Source organism: Macadamia integrifolia, chromosome 14 (genome assembly GCF_013358625.1).
Source record: "Macadamia integrifolia cultivar HAES 741 chromosome 14, SCU_Mint_v3, whole genome shotgun sequence".
NCBI lineage: Eukaryota > Viridiplantae > Streptophyta > Magnoliopsida > Proteales > Proteaceae > Macadamia > Macadamia integrifolia.
This window is the reverse complement of record NC_056570.1, coordinates 21,144,934-21,168,844: the sequence shown is the minus strand read 5'-3', so window position 1 is coordinate 21,168,844 and position 23,911 is coordinate 21,144,934. Positions and strand designations below refer to the sequence as shown.

The following is a 23,911-nucleotide window of genomic DNA, read 5'->3' as shown; positions in this document are numbered from 1 at the left end:
AAAAAAAAAAAAAAAAAAATTTTTTTTTTTGGTAGATGTGTTTGGTTTCCAAAGCAAAGGAACATAAAGGTAAAGTAAGAGAGATACACCTTCATCTGTTTGGTTGAACCATAACGCTTGATGAAAACCCTCTTTGCTAGGGTATAATAATGGGTTAACAGTATTTGGTTTATAAGGATGAATCATGCTTAAAGCCTTAAAACATCCACATCCATTCAGTATTTAGACCCAACATATAAGATTGGCATTGATATGGATCAATTTGCAATGACTGATATTTGAAACTTGCATGAACGTGGATCCATTGGTGATGAGATATAGACCCAAATTTGTATGGATCTGAGCTTCGTCAAAACAATTTAAGTCGAAATTGGAACTTCCTGCAACAATTCAGCTAGAAATTCAAATCCAAATCAAATCCATATATTTAGATCCATACCTCTGACCCAATGGATTAGATTTTGTGTGGATCCATATACTTGCTTCTAATTGTTTTTCACTTGTAAAACCTGAATAAAATAAAACTTTGCAGTACCCAGGTCCACATTAAAATAACATTCAAATACTTCCAACCCAAATCTAACCTGGAATAGTAAAGGGATTTAATTCCATGTTCCAAGTATAAAAAAAGAAAAGAAAAAAGGAACAACCCAGTGCATGAGGCTCCTGCTGTTGTAGGGTCTGGCCCGTCTGGGAGGAGCAAGTGTATGCGGCCTTACCCCTGCTTCGCAGGAGAGGCTGTTTCCAAGTTTTAACCATCCAATATATACCCCCCCAAAAGCCAAAAACAAACAATGTCATATCCCAACCTCAGCCAAAGAAAAACACAAGCAGACTGAGAAGGCAACCCTATAGCATTTGCTCAGACAAAATCTTCTTCACCATCCACACATACAGACTAGAGATTTTAACTTCCATTTCCATATTTCTTATCAAAGAAAGAAAATCTTGGAACCATTGACTTCTGGCTTTAATGATCTGGCTTTTGGGTCATTTTTAGAAACAATTATCCTCATTTGAAAGGTTATATCCTCAAAAGTTCACCTTGAACATTGGAACCTTTGTTTTCTGAGTTGTCTAAGATATTTTTTCTGGTGTCCTGACCTACTACTTTCAAATATCATATGCTTTATTGCTAAAGGGAAAATTCTATAATTATTCTGGTTGTGGCAAGTTGCAACACTTTCAACTGCAATCGTCCTGTTATACGCCAATTTATAGTGGATTATCTAAAGTAGGCCACCAAAATTTCCATTGAGCTCTTCCTTCACCCTGTATTTATTTTTATTTTTCCTCTTTCTCCTAAAGTTTTTTACCAGTTGGAAATTTTTGCTGCTAGAATACAAATATGTAGTTAATTAAATTTACTTGAAAATATTTGATGATGTAGCTTACTCGTAGGCGTCTCAGAAACTTACAAAATTTCTTCAATTTGAACTATAAAAGGCTAAATCACGAAATATGCTTGCTAGTTAAGGTAAAAGAGGACTGTTCCAGTTGGAAAGGCTGATTATTCAAATTCAGAAACATTTTGCCACACCTACACATTTCTGAAAATAAGAGTTCTTGTGAAGAAGAGTGGGACCTATTCATATAATTGTCTGTTTTGAAGGTTTCAGGTCAAGTATTTTCTTGAAAAAGAATAAAGAACCTCTATGATTTATAAGCATTGTGCAAAGCAAGTTGCTTTCCCAGCAATTATGATACAAACTTCAGTAATCCCTCATGGTTGTATCCAAACCATGTCAGATTAGAGGACTCACAAAACCAAGTTTACACATACATTAAAATCAATCTGCTCCCTCTCTGGCTTGCTATCTCCCTGACTCTACAACTCTCTCTCTCTTCCACCCTTGCCCTCTTCAGCTCTCCCTCTGCCTCCTCAGCTCTCCCTCCCCTCTAATGCAGTTATGGTGCAGCATTGGGGCCTGTTTTGATAGCATTTGGTTATGGCCTTTGTTTTTATTTGTAATGGGTGCAATTATGAGGCCTAAATTTTAAGTCCATAAGAGGTATACGAATTTTGCCTTTTAATTTAGTATTTTAGTATGTGGGGCCCTCTTAATCTTGAGGGTTAAGTAGTTTTAGTCTAGTAGTTTATCCAGAGTTAAGTCTCATTAATGATAATCTAGTTAGTGTTTGTGTTGGAATCCATTAGGTTACTTATTAGTTGTTTTTAGACTATATCTAGATGTTGAATGTGTTTGAAGTGTACTAAGTTTCTTTCGATAATTAACGCAGTTGAATAATAGTTTATTTGTGGAAGTGTATGAGCTATGGGCTCTTCTCCCCTACCCCTCTCTTCTCTTTTCGTCAAGTTACTATTGCTGGTACTGTTCGGAGACCCATAACAGCCCCCAATCTATTCTCTTTCTTCCCCATTGCAGACTGTGACCCCCGTACCCCCCACATGGACCCCTAATTCGTCGAGGCCCCAATAACGAAAATAACATGCAAGATATTCTACCCACAACATCACATGCTATGGGTCATACATGAATTAGATGAATGCATAATTAGTTCTGGATGGATGGTCCAATGGCCTCAATAGAGGTTTAGTGTCAAAGTTCCTTCTAAAAGTCAGGTCCAGGAATTAGGACGGGCCCAAATGGCCAAAAAGGGTAAATCCCAATTCCAGTCATCAGGCCAGCCTGGTCCATTGATGACTTGAACCTTCTATGTTTTCTGGTAGAATGACTTGAACCTTCCATGTCCCAACGCACATCTGACAGCTGGGAGGAACTAGGGGTGCGTGCCCCTGTGTTGGGGTGCTTGCCAGTTCCTCCCAGCTGTCGGATGCCGCGTTGGGCGTCAGCTGCTGGAGAGGATCTAAATCAGAGTAGAGAAAAGATTAATGGGAAAGTAGGTAGGATATATTCCACTGATTTTTTTTTTTTGGTAAAATGTCTGGTCCATTGATGACTTGAACCTTCCATAGCCTTTGAAAGAGTAGAGAAGAGATTAATGGGATACAAAGTTAGTAAGATATATTCCTTTAAAAAAGAGAGAGATATTTGAGTTAGGCAACTTCAAAACTATGAGTTAAAAAAAGGGATAATTTACTTACCAAAAAATAAGAAGAGGTAATTTCATCACTCTAAATTAGAAAAAACAGGCAATTTGATAAATTTGGTAACCAACTCTGGATTACAAAACAGGAAATTTCATAAACAAGAATTAGAAAAATAGGCAATTACATAATAATGAATCGGTATATAAAAGGCAATATCATACCTGTAAACCATAATGGTACAAAAAGTAAATGAGAGAGTCAAAAGCTCCTCATTACTATTGGCTATATTTAGGAACACATTGAGCTGGTTCCTATGAGGGCTATGAGCATTTTATGTTATAAAAAGGAAGGGAGAGCAATACCAATAGCCTTATTAGAGACTGTCACAGATAAACAGAGAGAAGGGTTGTGAGAGTAGAAAGATCTCGAAAATGGCTACCCTCATAGCTCCTGACCATTCTTTTGCCATTGAAGATGCAGAAGTCCTTAGGAAAGCTGTTCAAGGTTCTTTCTAGCCTCTCTTTTGATTCACATTTCCAAATTTGTGTTTGCCTAGCTCTGACTATTATTGATGGGTTATGGTCATTCCATTTTATTGTAAATGAATTCCAGTTCATGCTTTTCAAAGAAACGGTGAGATCTTCAATATTATTTTCAGATTTTGTGTATTTTATTCAATCTATCTTTCCTTACATTTCGTTAAGCTGATCTGCAATTTGTCCAATAGGCTACACTTCATATTTTCAGATCAAACAACTTACTTTTTGATGGTTTGAGTAGCAACAGTTTTATTATAAGATCAATTTCATCAAGTTTAGAATTTTTTCTAGTAGTTAGTTGTTTCAATTTTCATTTTGTTAGGATTGGGAACAGATGAGAAGGCCATAATCTCTATAATTGGATATAGAAATGCAGTTCAAAGGAAGCAAATCAGACAGGCTTATGAGGAGAATTATCAGGAGGATCTCATCAAACGCTTTGAATCTGAACTTTCTGGGAATTTTGAGGTTAATATTCATACTTAACTACAGATAAATCTAATAAAAATCACATTTTCAGTTCCTATGTAAAATGATAGATTTACCCTCATTGAAAAAACTCGTTAAATGTTTTTGTGAATAAGATAAGAGTCAATAAAAAGGTGTAAAGTTCTAAATACACCAATAGAGGTGTCATTTAGAACTCCATACTTATTAATTTGATTTTAAATTTTACGCAAATATAGAAAGCAGTGTACCGCTGGATGCTAGAGCCCGCCGATCGAGATGCCGTGTTAGCTAATGTGGCTTTGAGGAATGTGACACAAGATTATCGGGTGATCATCGAAATCGCATGTGTTGACTCTCCCCATGAACTCTTTGCAGTGAAGCAGGCCTACCATTTACGCTACAAGCGTTCCTTGGAAGAAGATGTTGCTTTACATACCAAAGGCCACTTCAGGCAGGCAATAGCCCAACACATCATAGATGATTTCCTTTACATGTTTTGGTTAAACTCTGCAATTTCATCTAATGCCTTTTTATGTTTCAGCTTTTGGTTGCATTAGTTAGCACTTACAGGTATGGTGGTGATGAAATAAATGCAAGCCTAGCAAGCGAAGAAGCTAATATTCTTCAAAAAGCGATCAATGGTAAACACATAAATCATGAAGAGACAGTTAGAATCCTGGGCACAAGGAGCAAAGCACAGCTGAATGCAACTTTCAGCCAGTACAAGATTGAGTATGGCACTTCAATAACCAAGGTTTGTATATCTAATGATCAACATTAAACACAAAATTTTGGTGAAAATATATTACACATCTTTGTGTTTGCGGGTTAGGCTCTCCTGCTGATGGCAATGCTGAAGGTGGGAGAGTCTAGCTTGGCTTAGTTGTTGCAGTGTCTGGCTTTGTCCAGTCTGTCACTGTAATCTCTATTTTTCTCTCCTTTTTTTTTTTTTTGGTTAATGATCTCTTCATAAAAAAAGAAAAGGCCTGATGAAATTTGTATTTCTCTGTTGTTTTAAGAACTTGCGGGGAGGTCCAGATGATGAATTCTTGGCAGCATTGCTTGCAACTATCCAGTGCATTTATGCCCCTCAAAAATACTTTGCAAAGGTGAGTGGGTGCAAAATTTTTGTAGAGAATAAACACTGCCAGACTGCATAGCGTATGCTAGCACTTCCCTTCATCTCTCCTCCCTCCTGTGAAATGACATATCTGCCCTTATTGTGGGAGGAGAGAGAGGGATGCAGGGAAGTGGTACCGTACACTATGCAGCAGACAGGGATTCAATCCCATTTATTATATGACAATTCTTTTTCTTCTTTGAGGTTCTTATGGGCTTCTGGATTACATGGTTCAGGTGCTGCACAATGCAATGCATAAGGTGTGGACTGATAAGGATGCAGTCACACACGTGATTGTTACGCATGCAGAGAAGGATTTGAAGGAAATTAAGGAGCTTTATTGCAAGAAAAACAATATGACTCTTGAGCATGCCATAGACAAGGAAACCTCTGGGGACTACAAGGCTTTCCTCATCACCCTATTAGGTACTCAGAATGGGTGATAGGATATTCTTCAATCTGAATTTGCTAGGCCTGAGTTTGGTCTGTGGAGTATAGGCTATAGCTTATGCTTTGAGTTGGAGACAATAATGTTTTTGCTTTCTTAGTTATAATGTGAGTATAGAGTCCATGTGTGGATCATATTCTCTGGTTTCCAGTCCCCCCTCTCAAAACAAAGCACCTCGTTTCCTGCCGTTTATGTTGTGTTCAGGTCCAGTCTATAGTTTATTATCGATATTAATGGTGGTGCTTTGGGGTTTCAAAACCTTATTTTGATGTCTTCTTGCGTATTCAGTTCTAGTGTTTTGTTTTCGTCATTGTTTTGTTTTGTTTTTTTGTTTTTTTGTTTTTTGTTTTTTTTGATAGAAGATGAAAAGAAATGCATTAAAGAAAAGAAATGAAAACATTGTTATCCGACAAATAGATAAGATTTCCTAATCCAAGCATTGTTTTCGGCATAGTTGTCCCATCTTATTGTAATCTAGGTTAACATCCAAGTAAGGAGATGGTTTTCATTCAGTTACTGTTGAGTGAGGCCTTTGGATGGTGTCAGGAGGGTAGCGGGGAATAGAACATGGGTATTATCGTCCCTATATTGTAGGGGGCAAATATTGATGGCTGTTGGAAAGCTCTCTCCAATTAATGCTATTATTTGATAGGATGCAAATTACAAATGTTAAAACATCCCTATGCTGACATTGTGGGGATCCTTTCCCATGCTATTTCATATCCTAACTATGTTGGACCCACAGTAAAACAGTCTCCCCTCCATAGCCTTGATGAAACTATTTCCCATGTGGGTGATTGGTGTGGTGTGAGAGATTCTCCCTAATGGTTAGTTTGAGGAACCCTTTGCCTACAAATTTTAATGGCCGAATATGACATGATTCTAACACTTGAGGAGTGGCCTACCCAAACTGTCCATTGTCTATGTGGCAAGTTTTGTGAATTAACATAGGAAACTTATCTTCACAAGGCTATGGGGGGGGGGTGTGCATTTTTCTTTAGGGAGAAGAACCTTGCCAGGATGCATAGCATACACTAGCACCTAGCACCTCCCTGTGTGTCTCTCTTTCCTCCCTATGAAATGACATATCTATCTCTTATTGTGGGAGGAAAGAGATAAACACAAGGAGGTGTTAGTGTATGCTATGCAGTTAGATAGAGAACTTGATCCCTTTTCCTAATTATTATTAGGGAAAAAGTTCTCTGAGCTACCGGGTAGGGTACACTAGCATCTCTGTGTGTATCTCTTTCCTCACTTGAAATTACCTCACAAGCCTCTTATGTACAATACCATTTTGTAGTACCAAATTGGTGTGCTTCCATATGCCACTTGAGAACCCCTTCCCTTATTAGTATTAGGGAAGAGGAAACCCCAGAAACCCAGGGCTATGTTTGAACATGGGGAACGCAAACTGGCAACACTTTTTCTCATTATTATTATTATTATTATTATTGGGAAAAGGTACCTTGAGCCACCAAGGGAGGACACCCTAGCATCATCTCTCTCTCCTCTCATATAAAATGACCTCGTCTCCCTCCTACATACGAAATTGTAATGTTGCACCTCATCGGTGCGGCTCCCCAATGCCACTTGCTCAAAAAATCCTCACTTATTATTATTAGGGAAAAGGTCGGGTATGTTGTCGATATACCAAAGAATTGCATTCGATCTGATATCCTCGAACAAAGAGTGGTATGTAGGCAACCTGAGATTGGAAATCAGGTTCGGTCCCAAATAAAAAACAAAAACAAACCAGGGTACCATAATAATCAAGGAAAAATGAAGTATCATAGTTATGGATCCATACCCCTTATTCAAAAACAGAAAGCTTTCAAAAGCTCAGCCTCATCAGCTTCCTTGGTCTTGTCTGTGTCATTGTCTCCTTCAGTTCGTCATTCTTTTGTTTTTAGGACTAAGCTTTCCATCTGATATTCTTTTCCAAACACTCTTTCTAGTCCAAGCAGTTTCCCTCGAGCTAGACATCTCCACGTATGGTCTTTTGAAGGCAATGAACCACTCTAATTCACGAGCGGTACAGACGAAGGACGTGAACCCACTGTCAATCAGCAACACACGATTGTGCCAAGCCTTGGCAATATGAGACGCCACAACACGAGTTGGGTGATTAGGAAGATGAAGTTCCACTGGATCCTTAGGAATGGATTGCATGAGACTGTATTGATGCATTATTTTACTAGGCAAGTAGAATGAGTTGCAAATCAGCCCCAACATCCTCATTGGCTTATCCTTTAGCTACCAACGGCTACCAACGTACTTCCCACTAGACACACACCCTTTCCCTCCCCTAGGGCCAGAAGCACTCAAGCCATCACCTAACCTACTTGACAAGGCAGCGAACAAAACTACACATACGCACCCTTGGCAACCACCTTCGCGCACCTCCTTCCAACCTTTTTAGTTAATAACAACAAATGAAGGAAGGAAATCGGGTTTCCAAACCTCATCTCTCAATGGGCCAATTTGGTTAATTGAGTTGTGTTAAGAAGCACCGATAAACCGATAACATATTAACTATATGATGAAACTGATTGATCTAGTTGATAAGGGGGTAAAAAATGCATGGACAGATCTCCACAATAGAAACAACCGGCTTATCCCTACAGTGGAATCAAGCTAGAAAGGAAATCCAAAGAGAATACAAGAACAGAGCTAGCCCAAAGAGCTAGACACATGGGCCTACCCGAGAGAATCTAGGGGGACTAGTCAAAGACCACACCCCTACTAACACCTGACTTGTTCGATATGTCCATCAAACCTGGTTTATTAATAAGATTATTAACATAGGTAACTCACTGAAAGTGATTATAGTCCCTTCAGTTGCGCGATTGGGTTACAACCAACATGACTTGGGCCTACTTCTAGCTAGTGACTCTGGAGTCTGGACGTTGGAAGAGTGTGAGAAGTTGGTGAAACTAATTTGATCACCTTCCCACTTTGATTTTTGGGAGGAAACACCCAGACCCTACGATAATTCTTTAAAGCAATGGAATGACTCTCTAATTTAATATATTGAGAACTAAACTCAACTCAACTCATCTACTTATCTTAGGTCCTTTTTTTTTTTTTTTTTTTTTAAGGATAGGAGAATATAGAAACCAGAATTTTATTGGAACATCATCATAAAATCAAAAGAAACAAAAGAAAAAGGACACACGCATTTAACACAGTACATCACTGTACATATATAGTGTCTCATAAAAAAAAAATACATATATAGTGGGAAATTAAAACCATATATGCCTTGGACTCCAGCAAGTCCAATCAATTTGGTCAATCCATAGGTTATGGCCATAGCCAGCAAACCCCCCGTCAGGATCCTCAAACAAGATCTCTTCACAGGTGCTTTCCCAAGAAATGCAGCTAACCCTCCAAACATTACCAACGCCAAGCTTGCCACTGCAATCACCACCCCCAACCTCGCCTTATATGACTGTATAAACGATGCTGATATCAATGGCAACATAGCTCCAACTACAAATGCAAGAGCAGATGCTGCAGCTGCCTTGAATGGGTTTGGCAAATCTTCATTCTCTCCCTCATCCTCACTTTGTTTTCCATTCTCCTCCTCATTTTGTCTCTTCATCTGAGACACCTCTATATCCTTCTGTGAATAAACTGATACAAACTCTATTGCCATACTACATGCACCAGCAACCATCCCTGCAAAACCAGTAAGGATCATAGATTTCACATCTTGTTTAACTGCTCCAACTCCCAACATCAAAGATGAAACTGATATCAATCCATCGTTGGCTCCAAGAACTGCAGCTCGAAGCCATTGTGCCCTCTGGGAGTAATTGACACCGAGTTCGTCGTGGCTACCGGAGATCTCTAGGCTGAGGGCCTCAGGTGCTCGTGGGTTGCCAGCTTCTAGAGCTGCCATTGAACTTGATAAGGAAGAAAAGATGGTAGTTTGATTACGTAGAGAAGGGATGGGAAGAGATTAAAGAAGGCTTGTGGAAGCAACATTCCCTCATCAAAGGTATTTATAGGGAAAAGGATAACTTATTTGGGTAGTATAGAAGTTCCTCTCCGCTGCAGGTAACCACCCCACCTCATCTCACACCATTCATGGGATGTCGGTCCCACACCCTAAAGGTGGACCTCACATCCAATGGACTGTGTAAGATAGGGTGGATTGGTTACCTGCAGGGGAGGAGATATGGACATCACCAATAGAGACTCTTCTAAGGGAAGAACAAACAATTTTGCATGATACATACACTTATACGTAGACATATAAAAACCAAAATTCATTACATGGAGTTATGAACTAATAGTTCAAAATTGGCAGGACCATGCCTGCAACATGCCTACTTAAAGTGGCGTTACTTATGGCATCATCTGCTGTCCTCTTTTATTGGAAATGATTAGTGAAGATCATAAGAGATGCCACCATTCCTAATGTGGTTGTGGTCCTTGGGCCAGCTGAACTTTGTTTTGCTAAATATTTTCAAGAGTATATTAATCAATTAATATAGATGTACAAAATGATTAAAGTTTAGGCATATTCAGATGAGAAAAAAAATACAAAATTGTCTAAAATTTCACCTTCGGCATGACCATCAACAGAAATAAAAATAATCCAAAAAGCCACTAATAATACCATCATCAGAAGACTAAAGATTGTTAAAAGTGAAAGCAGTTCTCAGCTGTCATACAATTAATTTGCAAATCTATAGCATGGTCTTCCCTCAAAGTCTCACATAACATCATTGTAAATAAATTTAGGAAAAGAAATCTATGTGTATGAATCACATTGATTTGCAATTTTTTTTTGCAAGAGCATCTGCACTAGAATTAATTCATCTCTCTATAATAATGTGAAATGTTCTAATATATAAAATCCAAGTAAGGTTTAATAGAAATCCGCTATTGCATAAACATCCAAGGGATAGAGTAATTGAACACACTCATTGCAACCATTGCTGAACCTGATTCAATCAAAAGACTATGAATTCCTTTCATTTTAGCCATATCCACATATGTGGTTTCTTCCAATAAATTTCAACAACCCTTGAAGTACATGGCTTGGCAGCATCTGGTCCTAAAAATTAGACAATATAATATCTTCAATAGATGAAATCTTACAAGGCTTCAACGAAGATGCATATTTTAGATCATGGATAATAAGAGAGGGGCCAGCTGAACTTTCCACATTGGCATGGATCTAAAACCATGGTAAGAAGTTTCCAAAGTCAGTTTGGGATATAATGGTGATGTAGTCTTGTTAGTGTTAGTGTACGATGTCTTGTATTTCATTGCAGTTTAATCTAGGGAGTACTGGTGCAGGTGCCTCGACAGAACAGAATGGTAGTCCCACTTGCCGGTAAGCGGGCCGTAGGGTTGCAAGGGGGCAAGGGGTGTAGGGGGCGTAGTCCCCCAGTCGATTTTTTTTTAAGGGCATTTTTGTACTTTCCTGATTAGGGTTTTTTGCTATATATTTGTAACAAAGTTTTATTTCTCTATAATGCAAGAAATTCTAAGAGGAGTGAGGATGAGTGCTGTACCCCTATTATCCATTGATAGTGAAGCAGAATCTCATCTCACCGAGGACGTAAGCAATTTTGCCGAACCTTGTAAACCTGTATGCATTGTTTGTTCTTATTTTTCCATTATCTTCTGCATCGCTTTTAGGGTTGCTTTTCTACAGTTGGAAGCTACGAATTAAGAGAAAGTCAAGAATACATTCAACCATGTTTGTAACCGATAACATAAAGACAAAAGCAAAAGAAAACGTAAAAGGAAAAAGCTATTATTCTTCTAGACTATAACGAAACTCTTCAATGTTTCAAGGATGTGCCTCTACAACAATTGTGATTGCAACGCAAGCAGGCCATCTCCCATGGTTTGTGTGGCATAATTGGTTGGCTTTGTATTCATATTTTGCATCTATTAGGTGGATGATCTCACATTGATAGGGGTGCAAGTTTGGCCCTGAGGTTCCAAACTTGACCTTGGCCTGCCCTGATCCCGAACAAGTACTGACCCAAAAATTTTGGCCCTAAGGGCCGGTCCTACCCTGAAATTTCTTACCCTGAGTCAGGGTCAGGGCAGGTAAAGGTTGATGTCTTTGGCCCGCCCAACCCACCCTAAACCCGACCCTGATTTTTTTTACCCTGAATTTAGGCCCTACTCAGCCCTGGTTTTTGCCCCTGATATTGACTTTGGATTTTTTATTTTCTTAGGATGTCTCCTCTTTGCTTAACATGACAAGGGTTTTGAGATCTTCAGATTTTTGCCTTATTAGGATGATCTCTTTGTTTGTCATAACAAATAATTGAAATTTTTTGGATTATTTGATTTCTTAGGATGATCTCCTATTTGTTTATCATAATAGTTGGAGTTATTTATATTGTTTGAATGTTTTCTTTAGGAAGTTCTCCTCATGACAAGTAATTTGTGACTTTGTGTTTTTTATCTCCTCTTTGTTATGAATATTTTTTTATTTTTTAGTTATTTCATATTTTGCAGGGTTAGGGTTAGGGTCAGGGTATACCCGGCCCTTAATGGCAAACCAGGGGCAGGGTCAGGCTCAATCAGGGTCAGAGTCAAAGCCAATCAGGGTCATCCCGGCCCGACCCTGAAAAATCAGGGCCAATCAGGGCTGATAAAGGTTGAGCTGAACCCTAAAGGTTTGGGCTTGGGTTGAAGTTTTGCGGTCTTGAGTCAGGGTCAGGGCGGGTTTGGGCCTAGTTAAGAGGACTCAACGTTGGGCTAGGGTTTTAAGAAGCCCAACCCAACCCGGCCCTGTTGCATCCCTATCACATTGTTTGCAAATTATTTAGCAGGCGGCTAAATCTGGTATCTTTTCATTGGTCTTTGTTTTTCCCAATCAGATCAAAAAGAGATTCAAAGAGATAATTTGGGCATGAACATATTTCGGTTTATGTACTTTCCATTTTTGTATTTGTGAGTTCTTGGGCTTGCCTAGGATTTTTGGGTATCTCTATTTTTTGGTTTTTCATTTTTAATACAATTTTTCTGATCTTTCAAAAAAAAAAAAGGTTTAACGTGACTCTTCAATGACATGGGAAAATTATAATTCTTGAAGATGCAACATAACTTTCTAAGGTTACAGGGTAGAACACTTCAAGGTTCCAATAAACAACTCAATGGTTGAATAAAACTCAGTGCAATTTCGTTCCCATTCAAATGAGCAAAGGTCTTAAGATTTATAAGAAAAATTAAACCCTAATTCTCTCAAGTCTCATCTAATCCTATGGTTGAGATTACATCCAAATAAAGGTAACTTCGAAGGGAAACCATAATTGCATTAGATCTTATGATACAAAATACTAAACATAACCAAATCCTAAAATAGACAAAAGTATTGTTGAAGAACTTGGCCAACATGATGCGAACCTCAGGTATCTGATTTTCACCAACATGATATATTCCAGAAGAAAAAATATGGTATGCCTCAAATAGACCTTGGCATAGATTTGGTTCATTTTTGGCATTTCCTTGAGCTTGCAGGATGCCTTTGTGCTGTTGGCAATGCTGAAAGTGGAGAATTGTTCGATAATACTAATTTTGTAATGATTTGGTCTAGGAATATCTAGACGAACTCTTTATACCATTTTTCTTTCATTGTTAATATGTATCTTTCCTGAACTTTAGCCAAAAAACAGAAAAAAAACTTGACCAACATGTGTACTTCATCACCAAAAATAGACAAAACCCTAAATAGGGTAGACTGGACGAAGGATTCGGCCAAGGCATGGCTGGGCTTCTAAAATTCATCAAGGGGGTTCTCTCATCAAAACCATGCCTCTCCTTCTCTCCTCAAATTAGTCCCAACGTGGGGCTGCCTTCATCAATTTTGTCCCAAGTGGGTGAGGTGGCAATATTCCATTAGTAAAACAAGATGGTGAAACTACAAAATATGGGCAATGTGTTGTCCATGGTGCAAACTCCTTGAGTGGTGTTTCACATTCTTGACTTTCCATCTTAAGAACTAAGATTTAAAGCAAGGGGAAGGGGAAGCTCCAAATCGTCCAGCTTAGATGTCCTTCCATAAACGTAGTTTCTTTTTGGTTGCTCCAACATGGTCTTCCAAAATTGGGTCTAAAATGAAAGTTTCATAGAGTAGAAAAGATCCTCCATCAAATTGAGATGATGTCCTTGCTTGGCGTGTTGGGTAGATCATCAATGGACAACCTTACCCAAATATATCAATGGATGATATTGATGAAAGCCTCAATAATTGGTCAGTCATGTTAAGACTTCCATCTTGAAATCAATTGATTCGATGTGGGATTACCTCAATAAATCAGAGTTAGAGGTACATAATGATCTGATTACTTATTGCGAGAGAATGTGAAATACTGTATGATGTTGGTATCATGGTGGATGGTCAATTTTCTAGACTTGAGTTCTTTGAATGGTCGACTAACTCATAAACTAAGTTAAAATGAAACAAAAGATCCATAAGCTGGCGAAGCAAGCGGCAGCAATAAGATTATCTTCAAGTCGGGATAGTGCGATTTCATTTGTTTTGATCGATATCAACCAGAATTTCCAATCGTGACCCAGATATAGATTTATTTAATTTTTTGTATTAAGTTTGTTTGGATTGCCTCTTTACTGATGGCCATGCTGAAAGTGAAGTGGTATTCAATGGATTTTCTTTACCTAATTCTTTGTGCTATATGGTCTACATTTCATTAAAATATACACTTGCTGATTCATTCAGGGCCTAAATGAGATTTGAAACCTTAGACTACTTACTCATTAAAGAAAATCATATGAGAAAGCCTATTAGCACATTCATCGATCCATTAGAATTTTGGTACCTCCACTTTTCTCTGTTTAAAAAAAATTAGAATTGGTAGTGGTAAGGGATTAGTAGGGTGTGATCCTTTGACTAGTCCTCTCGGGTAGGCCTAGGTGTCTAGCTGTTTTGGGTTGTCTTTGTCCTTGTATCCTCTTTGGATTTGTCCAGTGTGATTCTGCTATGGGGATAAACCATTGATTTGTTGGGAGCTCAATCCATGTATTTTTTTTTCTCATTCTTTCCTCCACTGGGGGGGGGGGGGATCCCGGGCTTCATTGAATTATTTTAATAAAAAAAAAAAAAATAGAAGGAGAAGAAGTTCAAAATTATTCTTAAAGATTTTAACCATCTAGCATATCCATTAACATCAACTTCAACTAGGATGGGCCTGCTCCATATTGTCATTGTTTGTCCCTTGGCTTCATTAAAGTCGAGAAAAACTGCAAAGAAATCAAACTATTGAAATTAAAAAATCTGCTTTCTTTGTCCCCTATCATTCTTGCTTCTTATATCATTAGATGAGCTGACTGTAGTTATAAATATAGTCCAGAGTCCAGACTACAATGTCGCCCTATTTTCCTTTTCTATGACCATGACCACATTTTTTTCAAACATATCACCAACGAAAGAGAGCTTGCATCATGTATCTTCATCTATAATGCTTCATTGACCCATGCATTTCTACCTCATTGACATGCTTTTCTACATATGCAGCTAGTTTGCATTGCAATCCTTTTCTTTGATATCACATCTATTATATAGAATCAATTAATGAAAAAAATATCTATCACATGATGGTGCCGAAAATTTGTAGACATGTAAACCCTAGGGTCTTATACATAAATATCAAGTTTAAGCCTAACTGGAGTTGGCCAAATGGAAAAGTTAGGCTTTGAAACTATACTAGAAGAATGAAACTTATTGAAAAGAAATATATGGATAAGGATATAGAGAAAATTGCAAGAATTTGGGTCACGGGGAGGCGATGTTGGTGCGAGGTGAATCCAGCAGCGCGCGAGAAGGTGAGGAAGAGGCTGAGGATGGAGATTGGAAGGATGTGGATAGAGGACCTACACCGGTGATGATGGGGCAAGGAGGAGGGGACCCTTCTCAAGCTGCAACGGAGAAGGTTTCTCAACCTAAGAAATTCTATGCCAATGTGGTGGGTGGTAATGCAGGGCCTGATATTGATGTGTGTCACCTAACCCAATCCAAGTGGGGAACATTACGAGGGTGATTATACCATAGAAGGATTACGAGAGTGTCTGACAAAATTTCATATTTTCTTTGATTGAATGGGTCAATTTCAGACTAGAATCGTTGGACAATATTAGGAATGAGGCAAGGGAGAAGTGGAATCTGAAGCAAAGGGTTATCATGCACCCACTGGGAAAAGGATATGTGATTTTCCAATTTTTTTTTCAAAAGGGGATATAGCAGAGGTTTGGAGATGCAACCCTGTGAAGTCTGGAGGTCAGCTCATTAGATTCCAACATGGAAACCTAACTTTAACATCCATGATAAGCCTGTATTGATGAAGCTGGTTTGGGTTCATTTTTCGGATCTTCTATTGGAATATTAGCATGAGAATGCTCTTTTGTCCTTGGCCAAGGTGCTGGGTAGGTCAGTGGTGATGGATCGTCAAATGAAATTACTTGTGCTGGGGCATTATGCCCGTGTCTTGGTTGAGGTGGATGCAATTGAGACTGCTACCTGAATTGAGGAAATTCAAGTGGAAAGAAGTGGCCAGGCACGATGAAGGAATTCTGCTTCAAGCAACGAGTAGTGTACGAAGATATATGGAATGTCTTGATGCAGGTTCTGTAAATATATTGGGCATCAGGTGACTTCCTGTCGCTTCAAAAAAGCGGAGAATGAACGTCAAGAGGCAGCAACCAAGGCGGTCATGGTTCCGGAGCCATCTACATTGAGAAAGGAGTTGACTCTAGATTAACTCAATGGAGGTAGATTGAATCAACAAGAAGGGTGGAACCATCTGTGGAAACGCAACCCTAGAACGATGTAGAAGATAATGGAAAAACAAGAACAAGCAATGCACACAGATTTACGAGGTTGGGCAAAATTTTCTATGTCCCCAGTGAGATGAGATCCTGCTTCACTATCAATGGAAAATAGGGTTACATCGCTCGTCTCTCACACCTCTCAGTATTGCTTGCATTACAAAGAAAGAAACCGTCGCTACAAATATATAGCGAAAAACCCTAATCCAAAAAGTACACAATTGCCTCAAATAAAAAATTCGAGCAAGGGGCTGCGTCCCCCTACACCCCTGCTATGCAGGGGGGCCTCCTGTCCCCTTGCATCACCCACGACCTGCTAACTGGCTAGCAGGACCGCCATCCTACCAGTCGAGGCACTGCACCAATACTCTCTGGGTTAAACTGTGACAGAATACAAGACATCATACACCAACAATCTCCACCTTGGCTTGAATTCTGTTGAGCCTCTGGTAAAGATAATCTGTAGACGTCTTCATCCCCATACCTCATTAGAGGTACAAACCCGCACCTATTTGGTGTGTCCCTCATCTTCAACAATGAGTAATGTTAATCAAGTCAAAACAGGACTCGAACTTCTCTGTAGTAACTGGCTTAGTAAACATATCTGCAGGATTGAGACCTGTATAAATTTTTCTCAAGTGAATACTGCCTTCTGACACAAGCTCCCTGATCTTGTGAAATCTCACATCAATATGCTTGTCCTTGCATGAAACAACTGATTCTTTGCAAGATGTATGGCACTCTGACTGTCACAATATAACACTATACCTCCTTGCTCCAACCCCAACTCACGAACCAATCTAGCCAACTAGACTCCTTCCTTGGAAGCTTTAATTATCGTCATGTACTCTGCCTCTATAGTGGACAATGCAATTGTAGACTGAAGCATCGGCCTTCATGATATAGGTCCACCAGCCAATGTAAATACATACTCTGTAGTATACCTCCTCTTGTCTAAATCACCAGTATAGTCGGAATCAACATAACCTGCCAATTCTGTGGAACTTTCATTGCCATTGAATATAAGAGACTCCCAACTGCACTAGCATAAGAGACCGAAGACATCTGCTCCACCTCCTTATGTGTTGTAGAGCATTCCCTTTCAGATAACTTAAAGTGGCTAGCTAACGGAGTGCTAACTGGCTTAGTCTTTTCTATATTGAAACGCTCTAGCACCTTTTCAATATACCTCTTCTGAGTTACCCAAAGTTTACCTGCACTTCTACCTCTAAGGATTTCTATGCCAAGGATCTTCTTAGCAGCACTAAGATCTTTCATCTCAAATTCAACACTCAACAAAGACTTCAAAGAGACTATATCATGTTTGTTCTTTACAGCAATGAGCATATCATCAATATAAAGCATCACCAAAATAATGAAATTATCACTTAACACTTTATAATAAACACAACTATCATACTCACTTCTTATGTAGCCAATCTTCATCATGTGGGATTCAAAGCACTTGTACCACTGCCTAGGAGATTGCTTAAGACCATAAATCGACCTTTTAAGTAGATAAACATGATATTCCTTTCCCTACACCTTGAAACCTTCAGGCTGTTCCATGTAAATCTGTTCCTCCAAATCACTATGAAAAAAATACAATCTTCATATCAAACTGTTCAAGCTTCAAATCATACATGGCCACCAAAGCAAGTAGTACCCTGGTTGAAGTGTGTTTCACCAATGGAGAGAATATTTCAATGTAGTCTATCCCCTCATTCTGTGCATAGCCCTTGGCTACAAGTCTAGCCTTATACCTTTTACGCTGATTCTCAGATGCTGCCTCTTTCTTACGAAAGACCCATTTACACTCAATAATTTTTCTTCCTTTGGGTTTTTCCACAATCTCCCAAGTCTTGTTCTTCTACAGAGACTCCATTTCCTCCATCATAGCTACCATCCATTTATCATGTTGTGCATCACTCAAAGCATCATGGTAGGAAGATGGATCACCTGTACCTACAGTGAGGGCATAGGCAACCATGTCCTCAAACCCGTATCTCATAGGTGCTTTATGAGTACACTTCCCTTCACCCTTTGCTACAGTATAGGAAACTTCTACTGCCTCCTGTTGTCCTGATAAGTCACTGGATGACTCATTTTCTCTTATTGTTTCAGACTAATCTAACTCCACCTACACAGTAGAACCTTATTTATTTTCACCAACTATTTGTGAATTACATTTTGACTTCACCATATGAGACTCATTAAATACAACGTCCCTACTAACCATAAGTTTCTGTGAAGTTAGATCCTTTACGCCTTTCTTAAAACCAAGAAAGATGCACTACTTAGACTTTGAGTCTAACTTGGAACGCTGCTCACTCTCAACATGTGTATAGGCTGGACAACCAAATATTTTTAGAATAGAATAATCTACTGGTTTTCCTGTCCATACCTCTTCGGGAATTTTACAATCAATTGTCTTTGATGGAGACCTGTTGATGAGGAAACAACATATTCACTGCTTCTGCCTAAAATCTCTTGCCCAACTCTGCATTCAGCCTCATACTCCGAGCTCTTTTTATAAGTGTTCTGTTCATCCTTTCAGCTACACCATTTTGCTGTGGTGTCTTTAGAACCATGAAGTGTCGTGTAATCCCTTCAGCTTTGCACAATTCTACAAACGAATTGTGTGTGTACTCCCCTCTATTATCTGTTCTCATGTACGTAATTTTCTTTCCTGTCTTCCTTTCTACCTCAGCCTTCCATTCCTTAAATTTAGTGAACACCTCACTTTTATGCTTCATGAAGTAGATCCAGACTTTCCTTAAGTAATCATTAATAAAGGTCACGAAGTATTCTGCCCCACCTTTAGATTTTGTTGTTGAAGGACCCCATACATCTCTGTATACATAATCAAGCACCTCTTTACTCTTATGTTTTGCAGTTTTGAAACTAACCTTGCATTGTTTTCCAAACACATAATACTTGTAAAAGTTCAATTTACAAGTTTTCACTCCCTTCAATAATTTCCTTTTATGAAGCTTCATCAATCCTCTTTTTCCCATATGCCCTAACCGCATATGCCATAGATAGGTATCATCTGTAACAAATCTTGTATCTGTAGTCACAGATGCTCCACCTGTAACTATGCTCCCTATGAGTCTGTATAGGTTTTTTGTTACCTGTCCCTTCATGACAACCATAACACCCTTAATAACTTTGAGAACTCCACCTTCTGCTATGTACTTGCAGCCATTTGAGTCAAGTGCCCCCTAAAGATATTAAGTTTTTCCTTAATTCTGGTACATGTCTCATATCTGGTAAAGTTCTTACTATCCTATCAAACATCTTGATTTTGATAGTGCCTATCCCAATGGTCTTGCATACAACATCATTCCCCCCATTAGGACAGACCCACCATTATATGATTGATATATATCAAACCAATCTTTATGTGGACATATATGATATAAACATCCAGAATCTAAAATCCAAGAATCAGAAGGTTATTTCTTACCTGATGATATAGAGAGTACATCTCCATCATCTCCATCTGAACTGTTAGCCACGCTAGCTTCCTCAGATGCCTTATCTACACCTTTCTTCTTGAAGTCTGCCTTCCTCTTCAAGCACTCTCTCTTCAGATGACCTTCCTTCTTGCAATAGTAACAAGAGACCTTGGTCTTTGCCCCTTTTGATTTCGATCGACTCTTCTCAAATCCCTTCTGATTTGATCTCCCTCTTTCTATCTCATTGTCACCTCCGAAAAGACATTCTCCTTGAGATTTCGTACTACTGGCCTTCTTCCTTGTATCATTGAACATAAGGGCAGTCGTGACTTCATCCATCTCAAGGGTCTCATTCCCGTATAAGAGAGTAGTTACTAGGTGGTCATATGATTCTGGAGAGCAACGACAGCAACAATAACACCTTGTCTTCATCCTCGATCTTAACCTCCAGGTTTGCAAGTTTACTTACGATATGATTGAACATGTTAAGATGCTCTAATAGATCTGTACCTTCCTCCATCTGTAGAGAATACAATTGTTTCTTCACAAACAACTTGTATGTTAAGGACTTCGTTATGTAGATGCTTTCAAGTTTCACCCATAATTACGGTGCAGATTTGATACCCACAACATATTATAGGGTAACATAAGAAAGATTCAATCGAATAGCACTTACCGCATTTTCCTTTATCTCTTCACAATCTTCTTCAGTAATTTTTACGAGTTTCTTTGACTTTTCAAACAACGTTTTCGCTAAATCCTGTTGTATCAGAAGATCCTTCATCCTTTGACGCCAGAGGGTGAAATTGTTCTTCCCATTAAACCTCTCGATATCATACTTGACATTCGATCACTTCCCTGCTATCGTGATAGTAAACCCTAGAAAAAAAAAACCTAAAGCTCTGATACCAATTTATGGAAACGCAATCCTAAAACGATATAGAAGATAATGGAAAAATTAGAACAAACAATACACACAGATTTACGAGATTCGGCAAGATTGCCTACGTCCCCAGTGAGATAAGATCTTGCTTCACTATCAATGGAGAATAGGGTTACAACGCTTGTCCCTCACACCTCTCAGTATTGCTTGCATTATAGAGAAAGAAACACTCACTACAAATATATAGCGAAAACCCTTAATATGGAAAGTACACAATTGCCATCAAATAAAAAATTCGAGAGGGGGGGGGGCTGCGCCCCCTACACTCCCTGCTATGCAGGGGGGCCTCTTGCCCCCTTGCAACCCCCCGCGGCCCTCTAACCGACTAACGGGACATCTGTCCTGCCTGTCGAGGTGCTGCACCAGTACTCTTTGGGTTAAATTGTGATGGAATACAAGACATCGTACACCAACACCATCCACTCTTAATTTGGAGAGGATTTCAAATCCTTCTCCAATTCAAAATCAAATCTTGCAAGCTGGAGAGACGTTAGAGGTGGAGTGGCAACCAAGGAAATGAGAACTATGTAAAATTATTAGTCTGGACTTTAAGAAAACATGAAAAATATAAGTGATGTACTCGATACGATGTATGTAATTTTTTTCCCTATTAAAGGGAAAAGAGAAAGAAAAATATACAAGCTGGAATTCAAAGAAAACTAGATACAAAAAACAAAGTGAAGGGAAAAATTCCGGAATCATTCCTCCACCTTCGGCATGACCATCAACAATGGAGGAGATCCATTACTTCACCAAAGAAAAGGATTATATGAACCGAATTCTCATTCTTCTTTCAGCATCCACCCTAACTTCATACTGAATTGAAATAGGAAGAGATGGAGAAGTGAAATGAGATCCAGATCTAGCAGCCTGCTTTGCGAGATAATCAGATATCACGTTCGCTTCCCCGTAAAAATGAGACAACTTCCACTAGATATCATCTAAAAATAATCGTAAATAACATCATTCTTGATCAACACACCACAGGATAGAGACAGTTGTCGAGTCTGATTCAATATATAGGTGTTGGAAACACAACTTCTTCTTCTTCTTTTTTTTTTTGTGTTAACTCCTAGAACAAAACCTTGAAATTCTGCCTCATAATTCGTGTTTTGACACCAAGATAATGTCCAAATGAGTAGACAATCCTTGAACTCGGGTCACGAATCACTCCACTAGCCCATGCTCGTCCTGGGTTTCCGAGAGAATGTCCATCAATGTTAAGTTTCATATAAGTATACTCTATTCTAACATATAGTAAATACAATTAAGGACAACCTACGGATTATTGCAAAAATACAATAAACTAAGATGCAATAAACTATGGATTTTTTTTTATTCATTCTTCTATTTGGGGGTTGGGGGGGTGGTGAAAGGCTTCGTTGAATATACTTTGGGGAAATAAACACTTCCTAGTCGTGCGGCTTCTACACCCAAATATAGAGGGCCGGCAACAGACCCCTATTGATCATGCCCATGTATGGGCCCTCATTGGCCCCCCACGTTAGCATTTGGGCAGTATGACAAGGAAGCATTCTTTTTCCCATGTATTTTAATTACAGAAAAAAGAATAAAGTTATATTCTTTTTTTCCTTTCAACATTTTGTTTTGCTTTGTTATCATACTATCGAAGTTAGTTTCGACTATCACCCTCCTCACAAAAAAAAAAAAAAAAAGAAGAAGAAGAAGTTAAATTGGACTCAAACTTATACCCAGTGGAGCTGCGCCTTGGTCACTAAACCATTTGTTGTTTAGTTCAATTTTTACATAATTCTCATATCTTGCTTAGGTTTCAATGAAAAAAAATTTAGTTCAACCTGAAAAACCAAACCATCCTCTTTTTTTTTTCCCGTTTTATATAGAGCTATATATTTAAGGGATAATTTTTTTTTTTTTTGGGTCTAGGATTAACCTTTGCACCAGATTTGAGAAGACGTGAAATGACCACCGTGTCCCTCCTAAAGGGTGCACATCCTTGTGTGTTGAGCACAAAGACCGCCCCCAACAGAAAACACTTGCGCATATCTAAATATCTACTATTTTAAGTATACATATTTGAAATCCAATTTTAAATGCTGTCGACTCCACTCCCCTGTCCCTCCCTTCCCCAAAAAATGGTTTTTTTGGCATCATTTTTAAGTCTATGAATGCATGTAACCATCCAGCTTATCCATTAACTTCAACTTCAACTAGGATCAGGTTGCTCCACATCGTTTCTTGTAGTCATTTGGCTACATACCAGTTGAGAAAAAATACGAAAGGAATAAAAAACAAAACATAAAAAAATTCCAGAACTACATAGCTCGCTCTATTTAAATGAAAAAAATCTGCTTTCCTTCATCCCTTATCATTCCTGGTTCTTGCCCATCGTCTGTCCTTTTCTATGACCAAGACCAAATTTTCAAGCACCATTCATCTATAATATATCATTGACCCATGCTTTATTACCTCATTGTTCCATGCTTTTCTACATATGCAGCTAATTTGCATTGCAATTATTTTCTATAATTATATACCTTCACGTATGGTAATGAAATTAGGGTAATTACTATCACTTCCTTACACTTAGCCTATAATTACTAATATTACTTTGTATTAAAATTTTTACATCATTCCTTTAAAATTCCTAAATTACCCTCATTTTCAACGATTCATCGTCTCCCTTCCCCTTATTCATTCATTTTTTTTTACATTATTTTTCTTCTTATTCTCTCTCTCTCTCTCTCTCTCTCTCCTTCTACTGCTACAAACATAGGCAACCCTGCACCACCTCCCTTTCCTTCCACCCCACCCCACCCCATCTGAATAAAATTTGGCAGCTGCCAGGTTATAGTTAAGTAGTTAATATTCCATTACTTTAACTACTAGCAGGGTTTGCAGCTAGTAGCTGCAATTCGGGTGGCATTCAAATTTTTTCCTACTCACTATTTTCTATTTTCTAGGATTTTTTTTTTCAAGGAAGAGATCAAGAATGTGGAAACCAGAATTTCATTAGAATATTCATCATGAATCAAAAGAAACTAAAGAAAAAGGATACACACATAGAACAAAGTACATATATAGTGGGGAATTAAAACTATTTATGGCTTGCATGGACACCAGCAAGAGTCTAGTCC

The 23,911-nt window shown here is 38.6% G+C and overlaps 2 protein-coding genes across 10 annotated transcripts in view; one reads left to right on the top strand and one right to left on the bottom strand.

Annotated features, from left to right (window-relative positions):
• LOC122061903 (annexin-like protein RJ4) overlaps positions 1-5,704 on the top strand; it is a 16,123-nt gene extending 10,419 nt beyond the window's left edge. For 5 of the 9 annotated variants that reach the window (XM_042625444.1, XM_042625445.1, XM_042625441.1 and 2 more), the window contains exon 5: positions 3,875-4,009. Coding sequence is in view for 1 of the 9 variants with exons in the window: in XM_042625450.1 (XP_042481384.1) it covers positions 3,445-3,517; positions 3,875-4,020; positions 4,239-4,457; positions 4,544-4,756; positions 5,022-5,111; positions 5,359-5,565 (948 nt within the window). In the remaining 8 variants the exon portion in view is untranslated. Of the gene's footprint in view, positions 1-2,927; positions 3,518-3,874; positions 4,021-4,238; positions 4,458-4,543; positions 4,757-5,021; positions 5,112-5,358 lie in introns of those variants that run through there. The other 4 variants (XM_042625443.1, XM_042625448.1, XM_042625450.1 and 1 more) reach the window with 3 other exon arrangements.
• Positions 5,705-8,290: 2,586 nt separating this feature from the next.
• Positions 8,291-9,474, bottom strand: LOC122060712 (vacuolar iron transporter homolog 3-like). Its single transcript, XM_042623822.1, has 2 exons — positions 8,832-9,474; positions 8,291-8,346 (listed from the first exon to the last, which is right to left on the bottom strand). The coding sequence occupies exons 1-2, from the start codon at positions 9,472-9,474 to the stop codon at positions 8,291-8,293; spliced, it is 699 nt and encodes a 232-aa protein (XP_042479756.1).
• Positions 9,475-23,911: the final 14,437 nt, after the last annotated feature.

What these genes read in the sequence shown, in the direction of transcription:
- LOC122060712 (XM_042623822.1), bottom strand. Translation starts at nt 9,474, where the DNA reads ATGGCAGCTCTAGAAGCTGGCAACCCACGAGCACCTGAGGCCCTCAGC. An exon ending in TGGACTTGCTGGAGTCCAAG is followed by an intron (nt 8,347 to 8,831) that starts GCATATATGGTT and finishes TTAATAAACCAG; the next exon opens with GTTTGATGGACATATCGAAC.